This window comes from Sardina pilchardus, chromosome 23 (assembly GCF_963854185.1).
Source record: "Sardina pilchardus chromosome 23, fSarPil1.1, whole genome shotgun sequence".
NCBI lineage: Eukaryota > Metazoa > Chordata > Actinopteri > Clupeiformes > Clupeidae > Sardina > Sardina pilchardus.
The window spans coordinates 16,376,384-16,388,883 of NC_085016.1; the positions used below are offsets into that span (position 1 = coordinate 16,376,384).

At 47.0% G+C, this 12,500-nt stretch overlaps 4 protein-coding genes across 4 annotated transcripts in view; 3 read left to right on the top strand and 1 right to left on the bottom strand.

The window, feature by feature from the left end:
• Positions 1-371, top strand: part of epha6 (eph receptor A6) — a 39,491-nt gene extending 39,120 nt beyond the window's left edge. The window contains exon 20 of the mRNA XM_062528024.1: positions 1-371. This exon is cut by the window's left edge and continues 970 nt beyond it. The gene's annotated coding sequence lies outside the window, so the exon portion shown is untranslated.
• Positions 372-573: 202 nt separating this feature from the next.
• On the top strand, positions 574-7,119 carry arl6 (ADP-ribosylation factor-like 6). The gene is made up of 8 exons (XM_062527772.1): positions 574-733; positions 2,324-2,469; positions 2,634-2,695; positions 2,977-3,045; positions 3,419-3,513; positions 4,110-4,239; positions 5,047-5,102; positions 6,234-7,119. The coding sequence occupies exons 2-8, from the start codon at positions 2,347-2,349 to the stop codon at positions 6,257-6,259; spliced, it is 561 nt and encodes a 186-aa protein (XP_062383756.1). The 5' UTR covers positions 574-733; positions 2,324-2,346; the 3' UTR covers positions 6,260-7,119.
• A 1,763-nt stretch (positions 7,120-8,882) lies between these two features.
• Positions 8,883-9,720, bottom strand: LOC134071755 (cystatin-like). Its single transcript, XM_062528593.1, has 3 exons — positions 9,508-9,720; positions 9,237-9,353; positions 8,883-8,972 (listed from the first exon to the last, which is right to left on the bottom strand). Exons 1-3 carry the CDS (start codon positions 9,718-9,720, stop codon positions 8,883-8,885), a joined length of 420 nt encoding a protein of 139 aa, XP_062384577.1.
• A 2,659-nt stretch (positions 9,721-12,379) lies between these two features.
• Positions 12,380-12,500, top strand: part of slc5a7a (solute carrier family 5 member 7a) — a 5,504-nt gene continuing 5,383 nt past the window's right edge. Inside the window, exon 1 of the mRNA XM_062528001.1 lies at positions 12,380-12,500. This exon is cut by the window's right edge and continues 138 nt beyond it. Coding sequence (XP_062383985.1) covers positions 12,455-12,500 — 46 coding nt within the window. The 5' untranslated portion in view covers positions 12,380-12,454.

Genomic DNA, 12,500 nt, shown 5'->3' on the forward strand with positions numbered 1-12,500 from the left:
CTACCAACTAGATATGGGTATATGCAGTCTTGTCATAAATTACTTTTCTAATACCCATCAGATAGTGGTATGCTCTGCTCTCTCTCTCTCTCTCTCTCTCTCTCTCTCTCTCTCTCTCTCTCTCTCTCTCTCTCTGTTGAGATGTCTTTAAGCTTATCCATACCTCTTAGCTGCATCAGTGCAGCCTTTTTGGACAGTGAGAGCACTCAGTGTATTCCACAGTGTGTTGTGATTACCAGGACAAAGCCTTCACAACCGGTGCAGTGTTCAGCAGGAAAATCAGGTCGGCACTCATGTACAGTGGTATCTTGTTTTTCTATGATTTTAATGGGAGTCTGTAACGGTTGATTACTAAATAAAAGCCCGTGGTTGTGGAGTACATATCGGGGTTTTGTGATCTTTGTGCCATTATGAGGTTGTCCTCGTGAAACTAGTGTGGTCCATTGACTTTAGAACTGTGTAGGCTTTTTATGGTCCTTAATTTGTCCACGAGGTGGCAGTAGTGGTGTCTCTGCGTTGATGCTCACGCGTCGTCTCCAAGCAACGCGGTGTAAATGTTTTCGTGTTGTGGACGGGATCAAACAAACCTGACGAGCCGTAATATAATATAGAATGAATGTGTTGCACGCTCTGCTATTGAAAGAAATGTGTGTGTTTGCTTTTTGAAGCGTGTTTGTAACTAACATTGACGAACAGAACCAAAAGGAGGACCAGTCGTCAGGTAGCGTTGCAGGTAAGAGATGTTAGACGCAACTGCTAAAGTTAGCGCGAGCTAAATTAGCTTGTGTGTGCAAATTCTGATCGTCGGTGGTGGAGCCCATCGTGTAATTCGGAGCCTGTTGTCAGTTCATGGTTGAAACTGGTATTTGTATAGTGATAGCCTCCTACTTTGCCCAAGCTAACCAATTTGCTAATTCAGATAACGTTTGCTTGATATTGATAACCAGTACATGCTAGCTACCTGTTGGCTCGGAGGATTAGCTAGTTAACGTTAGCAAATAGCTAAACGTGAGTGGTTTGCACTTTGATTAGGCAAACGTTAGCTAACTTCACGCTACCAGGAGCAACCACAGTCAATCACGACGCCAGCTTTGTATCATGGCTAGTTAGTCATACCTGTGGTTATCTTACTTGCTAACGCTATCCCAAGGTAGACTTGGGTTGAAATCGGCTAGCTTTATCGCCTTAAACTTTCACAAGTTACAACGTGAACGTAAGCCTACAGTTTTAGCATTAAACTCCGTTACTTTGCTAGGATAGTTAATGTATAAAGTGTGTTTCTGTTATCTTAGCATAATTAAGTTGTAGAAGTAAAGCACTATAGCTAACGTGAACGTATTCCCCATTTACATGGACGAGTAGTGCATGTTGGTGGTAGCATATCTGGCTGAAGTTTGAGAGGTGGTCAGCCTTTTTTAATGCACCGATACCATGCCACTACCTGCATTCACTGTTGCAAGTAATTGGACGAACAATAGTTTAGCGATTGCACAAACCCCAACATAAAATAGTCTGTTTGCCAATTAACTTAGCTCCGTCGATAGCGTTTGATACATTGCACCAGGACCTTTTAATGCACTTTAATCGGATTATTAAGGAAAGCGTTGGGTGTAACGTTATCCTCCCTCGCTCGCGTGTTGACAGTGAACCCGTCCGGTGATTTATGCTGTGTACACAGTGCCGACCTTTCATGCTACCAGGAGCAACCACAGTCAATCGTGACGCCAGCTTTGTATCATAGCTGATGATAGCTTACGCCTCTAATCAACACACCACCTATGGTCATCTTACATGAAGCCCTAAGCAGAATTTGATTTGGGTCCCCTCCGACCACCGAGTCACCTGTGCTTGACTCTTATTGATACTAATGTTACACTAAAATGTAACAGTAAATGGTATTAATATAGTTGATATTTACACGAAGCAAGTGTCACTTAACCCTTAGAGGGTACTAAAATCACAAAAGTTTAGTATTATCTTACCAAAACAATAGGCTAAACTGAAATTTTAGACCTATTTATTGTTGTATAAATGTATCAGTGTCTGATCTAACATTGGCAAGGACAGCAATTGTAGAAAGGTATATTGATCATGAAATCAGAATTATATTATCTTTTGTGTACATAGCAGACATAGCTTACTATGACTTTGTCACCTGTTTCATTTCTGTAATATGTTCAAATGTTTTGGGGTTTTTTTGTACTCAAACGATTGGGTGCCCCAAGCAGCCGCTTAGTTTGCCTATGCCATGGGCCGGCTCTCTGCCACCAGCGGCCCTGCACGAGGACAAGCCTCGGTAACGTAATGTTATGTTTCTGGACAGGGACGCGGCGAGCTCCGGGATAAATGGGGCTGTTCGACAAGCTCGCGGGATGGCTGGGGCTGAAGAAGAAGGAGGTGAACGTGCTGTGCCTGGGGCTCGACAACAGCGGGAAGACCACCATCATCAACCAGCTCAAGCCGTCTAACGTGAGAACCTTTGAGTACAGTTACTATCTGTCCGCCACAGCGGACTATCCCTCTGGGTTACTGTCAAGCGTCTACAACCAACCAGCAGACCCCAATCAATACACTGATTCATCTGCGCTGCCGGTAGAAAAGTTTAACGAGTTGTGCTCTTTGTTTCTGTGCAGGCTCAAGCGCAAGACATAGTCCCCACCATTGGCTTCAGCATAGAGAAGTTTAAAACCTCCAGGTTGGTATTGACGCTATGTGCTACAATAATGCATTCTTGAATGCATTACTTGAATACAGTCTTGAATTTCCCCTTGGGGATCAATATCTCTATCTATCTATCTATCTATCTATCTAATGCAGTGTTTAGAACGCAAGATTACACAATGATTTTGTGGTTGGACTGTGTGGGTTTTAACCATGGTGTGTGTGTGTGTGTGTGGTGCTTAGTGTTTAACTTAATGATACTGTGATCTTTACGGTGCGTATGTGTGCCACTGATGTGTGAAATGTGTCTGCCAGCCTGTCCTTCACAGTGTTCGACATGTCAGGACAAGGCAGATACCGGAACCTCTGGGAGCATTATTACAAGTAAGATGTTTGTTTACACCTGGGAGCACTAGCTGTTTACATAGAGTACTATTTGTTTACATCTTGGAATACTATTGTAAGGAAAATGTTTGTTTACACCTGGGAGCATGACTACAAGTAAGATGTTGTTTGCTTGTGACATAACTTAACATAACACAACTTTGTGTTTATAGCTGTGAGCATGTTTGTACTAATGCCTACTACAAGTAAGACAGGCCTTTGTGATTTGAGGGCTGCTGTTCTATGGTCCGTCTCTGACTGTGTTCATGTGTGTTTACCCTGCGTGTGTGTCTGTGTGTCTGTGTGTCTGTGTGTGTGTGTGTGTGTGTGTGTGTGTGTGTGTGTGTGTGTGTGTGTGTGTGTGTGTGTGTAGGGAGGGCCAAGCCATTATATTTGTCATAGACAGTTCAGATAAGTTGAGGATGGTGGTTGCCAAGGAGGAGCTGGACACTCTACTCAGTCACCCAGGTAATGGACGAATCAAAATTTCCTTCTGGGATCTGGGACAATAGTGATTTAGTTTTTTTTTGCACTGACACTGCCCTCAACCTCATTTTCAGAGTCCTTCAGTGAAGTGTTTATTGTTGCTAGGTTACAAAGTTTTGATTAGTCTTTGAGAGAGAAGTGACATCGACGAGCCCAGCACTGTTCTAGAAGTTGAACAGATTCAGTGTTCTGAGCGCTGCGGAAAGAAACGGTCAGCACTGAGGGCTTTTCTCCTCCAAGTGTGCTTAGCGCTGCTAATGCTTAACTTCATAGGATTTGTATAGAAAATAGTCGCCGTCGGCGCAAAAAACTAGATTGATAGACACAGGCCCTGAACTAGGAAATTATATTGCAGTGTGTGCAAGTTACGGGACTGACGTCCTAATTTCTGCTCCCATTCCCACATTCTCTCTCTCTCTCTCTCTCTCTCTCTCTCTCTCTCTCTCTCTCTCTCTCTCTCTCTCTCTCTCTCTCTCTCTCTCTCTCTCTCTCTCTCTCTCTCTCTCTCTCTCTCTCTCTCTCTCTCTCTCTCTCTCTCATACACACACACACACACACACACACACACACACACACAGATATCAAGCACCGGCGCATCCCCATCCTGTTCTTTGCCAATAAGATGGACCTGAAGGAGGCGCTCTCCTCAGTGAAGGTGTCGCAGCTGCTCTGCCTGGAGAACATCAAGGACAAGCCCTGGCACATCTGGTAGGCACACACACACACTACACTACACTGCACTACAAGCCCTGGCACATCTGGTAGGCACACACACACACTACACTACACTGCAATACAAGCCCTGGCACATCTGGTAGGCACACACACACACTACACTACACTGCACTACAAGCCCTGGCACATCCGGTAGGCACACACACACGCACACACACACACACACACACACACACACACACACACACACACACACACACACACACACACACACACACACACACACACACACACACACACACACACACACTTCGCCACTACACATGCTTGCACATCTACTATGCACACACACACTACACTACACTGCACTACATGCCCTGGTGCATCTAGTGGAGACACACACACTGCACTGCACTGCACTACACACCCTGGCACATTTAGTAGACACACACACACATACACAAAGTGTGTTTCTCTTGGACCTGTAGGACTGGCTTTGTCCGATTGTGTGTGTGTGTGTGTGTGTGTGTGTGTGTGTGTGTGTGTGTGTGTGTGTGTGTGTGTGTGTGTGTGTGTGTGTGTGTGTGTGTGTGTGTGTGTGTGTGTGTGTGTGTGTGTGTGTGTGTGTGTGTGTGTGTGTGTGTGTGTGTGTGTGTGTGTGTGTGTGTGTGTGTGTGTGTGTGTGTGTGTGTGTGTTGAGCCTGTAGGACTGGCTGTTTCCGATATGAGAAATGTAGTGTGTGTCCTGCCCTGTCAATTGGCCAGTCAGTCATCGGGCAGCCAGTCAGTGTGTGGTATCTGGCAGCCAATCAATGTGTGGTGTGTCTGTTTGTGTTTCAGTGCCAGCAATGCCATCAAGGGGGAAGGCCTTCAGGAGGGCGTCGACTGGCTGCAAGGTAGGAAGAGGAGAAGCCTCTTACGATACACACACACACATATACGCACATCTTTTACAATACACACACACACTCCTTACGATGCACACACATACACAGTCCTTACGATACACACAGCCCTCACAAAATACACTCTTCTTATGGTACACACACGCTCCATTTACCATATACATACACACACACACACACACTTCTTATGATAAACACATACACTCTTCTTACTATACGCACAGTCCTGTTACACACTCCCCTCTCTACCGTGATGCTGCTGTTCCACTCATAAACCCTTCTGCTCTCTCCTGCATGGCACCATGTAGAGCAAATCGCTCTGTAAGTACCTGAGAACTGTAGAGTAGGACTCCCCTGTACCACACACACACACACACACACACACACACACACACACTCCCTCAGCTCCGGTGTCACCTGAGGCTAATGCTAGTTTACTATACCCACGTGTAGACTGTCCCTACTTGTACGTGTCTGTGTTTGTTAGTCTATGTGCTACACTCTCTCCTGTGATTGTTAGTCGATTGTTGTAGATTGTTGTGACTCTGTACGCTTGGATAGTCCTTCAACCAGTCAGACCAACGATCCAGTCTTTTGAATAAGCTAGTTTGTGATTGGACCCAAAGGTTGTGGACAGGAAGCAGGGGAGATAGATGAGCTGCCGGGCGAAATCCAAATTCGCCAGCTGGTCAGGCAGGGTTAATTTTTTTTATATGGATGATAGTTCCACTGAGTAATCACGTTTAAGAATGGTGATCTCAATATTGAACAAAGTAATTGTGATAATGGTTTTTACCATAATCGAGCAGCCCTGCTGCTGGTAGAGTGGCTATTTGTTTCAACACAAGGGCCAGTGTTACACACGCTCCACAGCAATAACACTGGGCTGCACGCTGATGTGTCTGCCTGTTAATCAGATTAATAGCAAAATAGCAAAAATCAGCCCGATCAGAATGTGAGAGAGTTGTGTGTGTGTGTGTGATTGGATCTGATGAATCTGATGAGTGAGATTGGGCCTGAATCTTTTTTTTCTCTCCAGCTCAGAAAAGTGAGAATGTGAAACAGAAGTGTGTCTGTGTCTGTGTGTCTTTGTGGCTCTGATAATTCTTCTCTCCTCTCCAGATCAGATCAGAACGATGAGAACGTGAGACAGTAGAGGCGAGGGAAACTCCACATCACTACGGCAACCCCAGCTCCATTCCCACATCGCTAGGCAACCTCCTGCTCCAGATGTCTGTGATCATGTGACCTCTGACCTCTGGCCCTGGGGGTTGGGAAACGGGAGCTGCATCAGCTAACCCCCCTAACCACACACACACACACACACACACACACACACACACACACACACACACACACACACACACACTCTCTCATCCCACAGCGTAGTCTAGTTTAGTCTCGTCTAATCTAGCCCAAAGGCCTGAGCAGTTGATTCACTTCCAGTGGGCTGATACTCCACTCGCAGTGCATCACCCGGCAACCATCACACTGTGTGTGTGCTTTTTAGTGGTAGAGCTGCAGAGCTGCTAGTGGCCTGCAGTACCAGCAACGTGCTCCAGGGGGTGCTCCTGTCTCTCACACGAGCTCTGTCCCCAGTTTAACTAAAGTCATTCTGATATCCATATGGAGATAGACTCATAGCTTCTATTACGTTTTTGTATTTATTTTTTAAAGTCGATGTTATTTATTGCAACTGGTCTTCATGTCCTGTGAGTAGGTTTGCTGTCATTCGGCTGGCCTCACTCCACAGACACACACACACACACACACACACACACGCAGACAACACACAGACAACACACACGCACTCAGACATACACAGACACACAAACACAAATGTACACATTCACTCACACACACACACACACACACACACACACACTCACATTTGCACAGCTGCACACTAACACTCATCTGTATCTGAAATGCATTTCTGTCTTTTTCATACATTCCTTCAGACCAGAGATTTGTCCACACTAACAGGAAATAAATAATGGTTGATTCACTTTTTGGTCTGCCAGCTGACTTATTTCTCTCTCTGGTGGGTTGTGGCCCGAGAAGGGGCCCAAATGTTTGATTTCAACTTGGTGTGTGTGTGTGTGTGTGTGTGTGTGTGTGTGTGTGTGTGTGTGTGTGTGTGTGTGTGTGTGTGTGTGTGTGTGTGTGTGTGTGTGTGTGTGTGTGTGTGTGTGTGTGTGTGTGTGTGTGTGTGTGTGTGTGTGTGTGTGTGTGAGCATAGGTGTGTGCAGTTAACGGAACAAACTGGTTGATTTTAGATTGTACAAGTCCATGATGTTGGGAGTCACAGATGTATGTGTGTGAGTGTACCTATGTGTGTATGAGCATTCTGTCTCTAAACTCAACCCAGGAAAACCAGTATGCCTTGGAGCCTGCTTCACCTTGCCTACCTGTTCACCTGCCTGACTAGACTCTTGGAGCCGCTTTATCTGCTTGACTAGACTGCTGCTGAGCTCCATGTCATTCATGAATTCACTAGAATCAACCAGACAGAATCCTTACATTTGGCAGTATCATTTTTATTGATCGGACATAATTCTACATTACAATACATTTAGCCGAGGTTTCTTGTTGACTAAAAGTTGTCTTGCGCTCTTGTTGGGACATTTTTAACCCTTATTTAAGAACGTTGCTCTATGCCCAGCATTTGAATTAGATGGAAAGCAAGACATGGCGTGTACACACGTGTGGGACAGAGACAGGCATGGCCACTGATCTATAAATAATGGTGGGTATGGCGTGTTGGTGTGTCCATGGTTACGGGTTGTAGTATGAGGCGCAGCGGGCTCCTGAAAGTCCTCTCTGGATCCAGTCCCGCCGTGCCGACTGCGGCGATGTTAAACGGCTGTAATGGAGTGAAACGCACACTGGCGCTCTGTCAAGGCAGTGTGTGTGTTTCATAAAGACCATGGCCTCAGCAGGAGAGTCGGGTGAGTACATCAGCGCGCGCACAGGTCCTGCTAATCATGCAGCCATCTGCCGCTGATGGAGTTACGGCAGCAAGCGGCCTGATCGGGGTCCGTGATTAAGGAATACAATTCTAATCAGAGAGACTTGAAACGGGAAGGGGGGAGGGGAGGAGGGGTTGTCTCCTCCGACCAGCAGACCTCTTCATATTCACCATACACAAGAGACATGTTGGGTTTGAAATGTTTTTGTTTGTTCTGAAGAGTAGCGCTGTTTGCGTGTGTGTGTGTGTGTGTGTGTGTGAGAGAGAGAGAGAGAGAGAGAAAGAGAGAGGGCGCACGTCTCTGGCTCCGAAGGAATCCTCTCCACTCGGCCCAGCGTGTCTGTCAGGAGAACGCCAGTCGGATCCTCCGAGCGCGCGGGTGTCACCCATGGGAGCGTGCCGAGTCCCTGCACGAGTCTCGTGATCTGGCCCCGAGGCTGCGGGCTGACACGGGGCACTGGCGCGTGGCGGAGAGAAGTGACATGCCAACCGAACCGCTCCGCTTCCTCCAGCTCGCGCTGAAGTGGGCCTGTCAGAGCCACGTGTCTCCCTCAGCAAGCTCAGCACAGCTCTATTCAGCGCAATATTTAACGTACTACCAATGTATTTAAATAGTGAAACAACAAATATGGAATAACTTAACATAGGCTACTAAACAAATAATTGAATATAACTAAAGACTCAGCTCCGCTGACTCGGCTTCGGGGGAGTCCGGTGTAGTGACTCCCAATGGTCAGTCAGGGGGCTCTGAGGTTGGGGAGAGGGCAGAAGGGGTGGGGGTGTAGCGCAGGACTCTGGTGTTACTGACTGGTCACGGTGCAGCTGCTGTCTAGCAGGCTCTTCTGGTCATCCAGAGGCTCACTGAGGACCACAAAGTGGCACCTTAGGGTCTGAAATAGAGAGACAACACAGCCTGACTTATCCTGATACACAGAGCATACATTTGAAATTGCATTGATTTGAGACTTTGAACCTTTTAATAGCCTGGCGTTTTTCTTATAATGCATATTAATATATTGCATGCTTCATATATGGCACCCTAGTTCTTTAAACCATTTTGAAAGGTCCATCAAAAAGGAACCCAAACCCAAAGGGTTCTTTAAAGCCTAAATGGTTCTATATGGCCCCATAAGAACACTTTTTTAAGCGTGTACCTGAGCTTCAGGAGGCGAACTAAAGAGCGCACAGGATTCCAGGTTGGGTGTTCTCCCGTTCGGACAGTGTGTCCGGCTCAGCAGGACGTCCATCGAGTATACTACGCCTCCATTGATCTGTCAGTATACGAGCACAAAAGTTGCGTTTAATCCCCAATGACCACACACAACAATGTCACAGTGAGTCGTTTATCCTAATGCAAGCAATGCAAAGCTGACATTAAGGATTTGTGCTCATCTCAGTGGGATCAATCGTCATCCTGAAACTTACCGTGGTCTGCACGTCCAGAACCTTGGTCACTTTGAAGGCGAACTGATCGGTTGAGCGCAGGTTGTAGTAGACTGCTGCGTACACGGCCATCTCTTGCACGCGCTCTGCGTTGGGCCTCGGGAGCGAAACGACCTCGGAGGGTGCCGCGAAGACGCTCACGGCGCAGGTACAGACGCACAGCAGGATGGAGAAGAGGATCGCAGGGCTAGTCATCGTCAGTACCGGTTCAGGAGGCTGGATGACTGAGCTGAAGGCACGGCGGATTTTATATACCACCCAAATCTGCGGACTCAGGACCACAGACCGGCTCCTTCGTTTGCTTTAGTCTGATAACCTAGCTACTTTTGAGTTTGATAAAATGATTGGCAATGGTTACTAACTTCTTATCTGACAATAGTGTTAGAGAGAGACTGATAAGTCACATCAGGCCAGAAGTTATGTCATCGGTCAGTGCTTTAGAAGCTGTTGCAAAGCGCGCAGTCATTCATTCTTTTCCCTTATGAATGCGGTCACCCAGTTGGACCAGTCAGTGGGTACGTTCAGGTTGACCTACTCCGCTGTTTCTGTGTTTAACAAAGATATCGGACTGCTGACCTAAGCGTCCTCTCGGCACAGTTAGACCGGACGCACACGCTCCTCACGCACAGGTGAACAGGTGTAGGTTAGCTGGAGACCCACTTACCCATGGGCTACCCCCCTACACACACACACACACACACACACACACACACACACACACACACACTGTGCATGTTCTCTGCGCATAGCAAGCTTTGCTCAATGTGATATCGCCTAAATGTTTTTTTTTCTCTCATAAATATGGGTGCAGCACCTATGACTGACGCATCTCTGTTTTTGCACAATCCGGTGTTCCCTCAACCTTCCATGAAGAACTATGGAGGCTATACTGTGCTTCTGGGACCTTCACTGCAGCAGATGTTGCAGTCTTCCCCAGATTCGTGCCCGACCCCGTCCTGACTCTGAGCTCTGCGGGCAGCAGCTTCCACCCACTGGCGCTTGGCACTGTCAGCCGAGAGACCTAACATGGGCAGGCGTGAGACTGTGTTGGCCTCTCCAAATCATTACAAATGGATTTACCGCAAATGGACTCCGATCAAAGGTGCAACACCTTAAAGATGAGCAAGAGAAATAGCTGACATCTGAGCTGTGTCATAGCAGAGAGTCTGAAGACTTGTCACTGTGATACTGTATGCCGGTGTCCTTTTAAAAATCCAAAAACAGTTTTTGCGCTTTTGAGTAATATGGTGTCATGTGTAGTTAGCTGAAGGAGAACTTAATTGATGAACACAACATTTGATCAAAGAAGGGTCTGAATGAATTCTGAATGTTCTGTGTGTGTGTGTGTGTGTGTGTGTGTATGGGAGAGAGAGAGAGAGAGAGAGAGAGAGAGAGGAATCCGTGTGTAAACAGACGAGTACTCATTAATCGAGCGATTAATTAACAGCGCCCGTTTTAAGATTGTATTACTCATTCATAATTTATTTACCTCAGAAATGTATTAGGCGATAAAGCTTTACTATTGACCAATATAGTTCCAAACGATTTTAGGAGACAAGCCTTGCTGTCTGTCTACCTAATGAGAATGCAAACGCAGAACAAACCCAAATCACCCGAAAGCCTTAACGAACACCTCAAGCACAGCATGCATTGTTTTCTCTGTCTTCCGATGGCATGTCCTAATCGGGCATGGTGAGCAGAGCTTTCTTGGGAAACTTTACAAACATCTGTGTGGGCCGAGGAAGCCTCCTCTGCGGGCGTCGTAATTGGGTGCTTTTGGCCGCCTGTCAACATCCGTCAAAGCCAAATTGGTCCGAGCGGTGCAGCACTAGTGCCAGGACTAGCGCCGTTAAATCTGTTTATTTGAGAAGCAACAATTACGTTTCAAGGTTTTTCAAGTGGTAAGAAAATGGTTTTGTAAGGGTCGTCCAGGCGCATTTGACAGGAATTTTATTTTTGGTTTTAATGAACCGGGCTCTTGTTTCCTTCCAGGGGCTTGAGAGCACAGCGACAGGGACAGGTCATAACTTCAGCACCGCGGACAGCAGCCGCACCGCCGCGCGACGCGCCGCGTTCGGCCAAAGCAGATGGGGGGGGGCGTCGGATGATGATTTATCCTTCCACTGACCGAGACATACGCCGTCGAGTCTCTCTTCTCAAGCCCAAGCTGAACATGAATGAGAAGCATTCTATAAATGACTGGCCAGGTTGATTTACGAGCGCACAGTGGGTTTTATGCGCAAGGCTATTTTCAGCGGGCCACTCTCCACGTTGGCCATCGTCCAGTGACGCGCGCCCGTTTAAATAGCGTGACATCTTTATTCATAAACCTGCGCCCCATTCAGCGGGCTCTGACGTTCGCCCTCTCGGATGCGCAGACGAACCCTTCCTGCTTATAAGCTACCTGGACACGTTTCCTCTAAGGAACACGTCCATCTCCAAATCCAGACTGTTGCGCCCAGATGTCATTTCGCGGTGTCTCTCTTCACTCCAGCAAAGCTCGCGCTGTCTACGCCAGTGTGAGTTAAGATTTAACTCTCCAAGGTAAGAAACCTTTATACACTCTATATTTTCAATAATCCATAAACTTTGATTTTAACGATAATATTTTGTCACGGATACGGGCGCAAATAGCTTTACGCACAGCCTGTGTTGACTTGGTGGAGGAACAGCTGGAAGTTTGTCTATCATCGAAGGTCCCTCTGCAAGTAGAAAATGAAGAAAAACAGGCAGTGACTAATTTACCGTGTAACAGAACTTTTCTACTCAAGAAGATCAAACAGGACCACCCTCCTCTCTTTTCAGACCAGCACATCCTCCCTGTCTCGCGCTCAGGACACTCCGCGCCGATTTCTCAGAGCCCCGGTGCGTCTCGATGCCATTCGCTTCCCCGAGGACCCCGGGATTCCAGCGGTGAGTGGACCGAAGGATGGCCATCCATGTGGAGGGGCTGGTGGCGATCATCATCTTCTACC

What these genes read in the sequence shown, in the direction of transcription:
- arl6 (XM_062527772.1), top strand. Translation starts at nt 2,347, where the DNA reads ATGGGGCTGTTCGACAAGCTCGCGGGATGGCTGGGGCTGAAGAAGAAG. An exon ending in GAGAAGTTTAAAACCTCCAG is followed by an intron (nt 2,696 to 2,976) that starts GTTGGTATTGAC and finishes TGTGTCTGCCAG; the next exon opens with CCTGTCCTTCACAGTGTTCG. An exon ending in CTCTGGGAGCATTATTACAA is followed by an intron (nt 3,046 to 3,418) that starts GTAAGATGTTTG and finishes GTGTGTGTGTAG; the next exon opens with GGAGGGCCAAGCCATTATAT.
- LOC134071755 (XM_062528593.1), bottom strand. Translation starts at nt 9,720, where the DNA reads ATGACTAGCCCTGCGATCCTCTTCTCCATCCTGCTGTGCGTCTGTACC. An exon ending in TTCTGGACGTGCAGACCACG is followed by an intron (nt 9,354 to 9,507) that starts GTAAGTTTCAGG and finishes GTATACTGACAG; the next exon opens with ATCAATGGAGGCGTAGTATA. An exon ending in GTTCGCCTCCTGAAGCTCAG is followed by an intron (nt 8,973 to 9,236) that starts GTACACGCTTAA and finishes TCTCTATTTCAG; the next exon opens with ACCCTAAGGTGCCACTTTGT.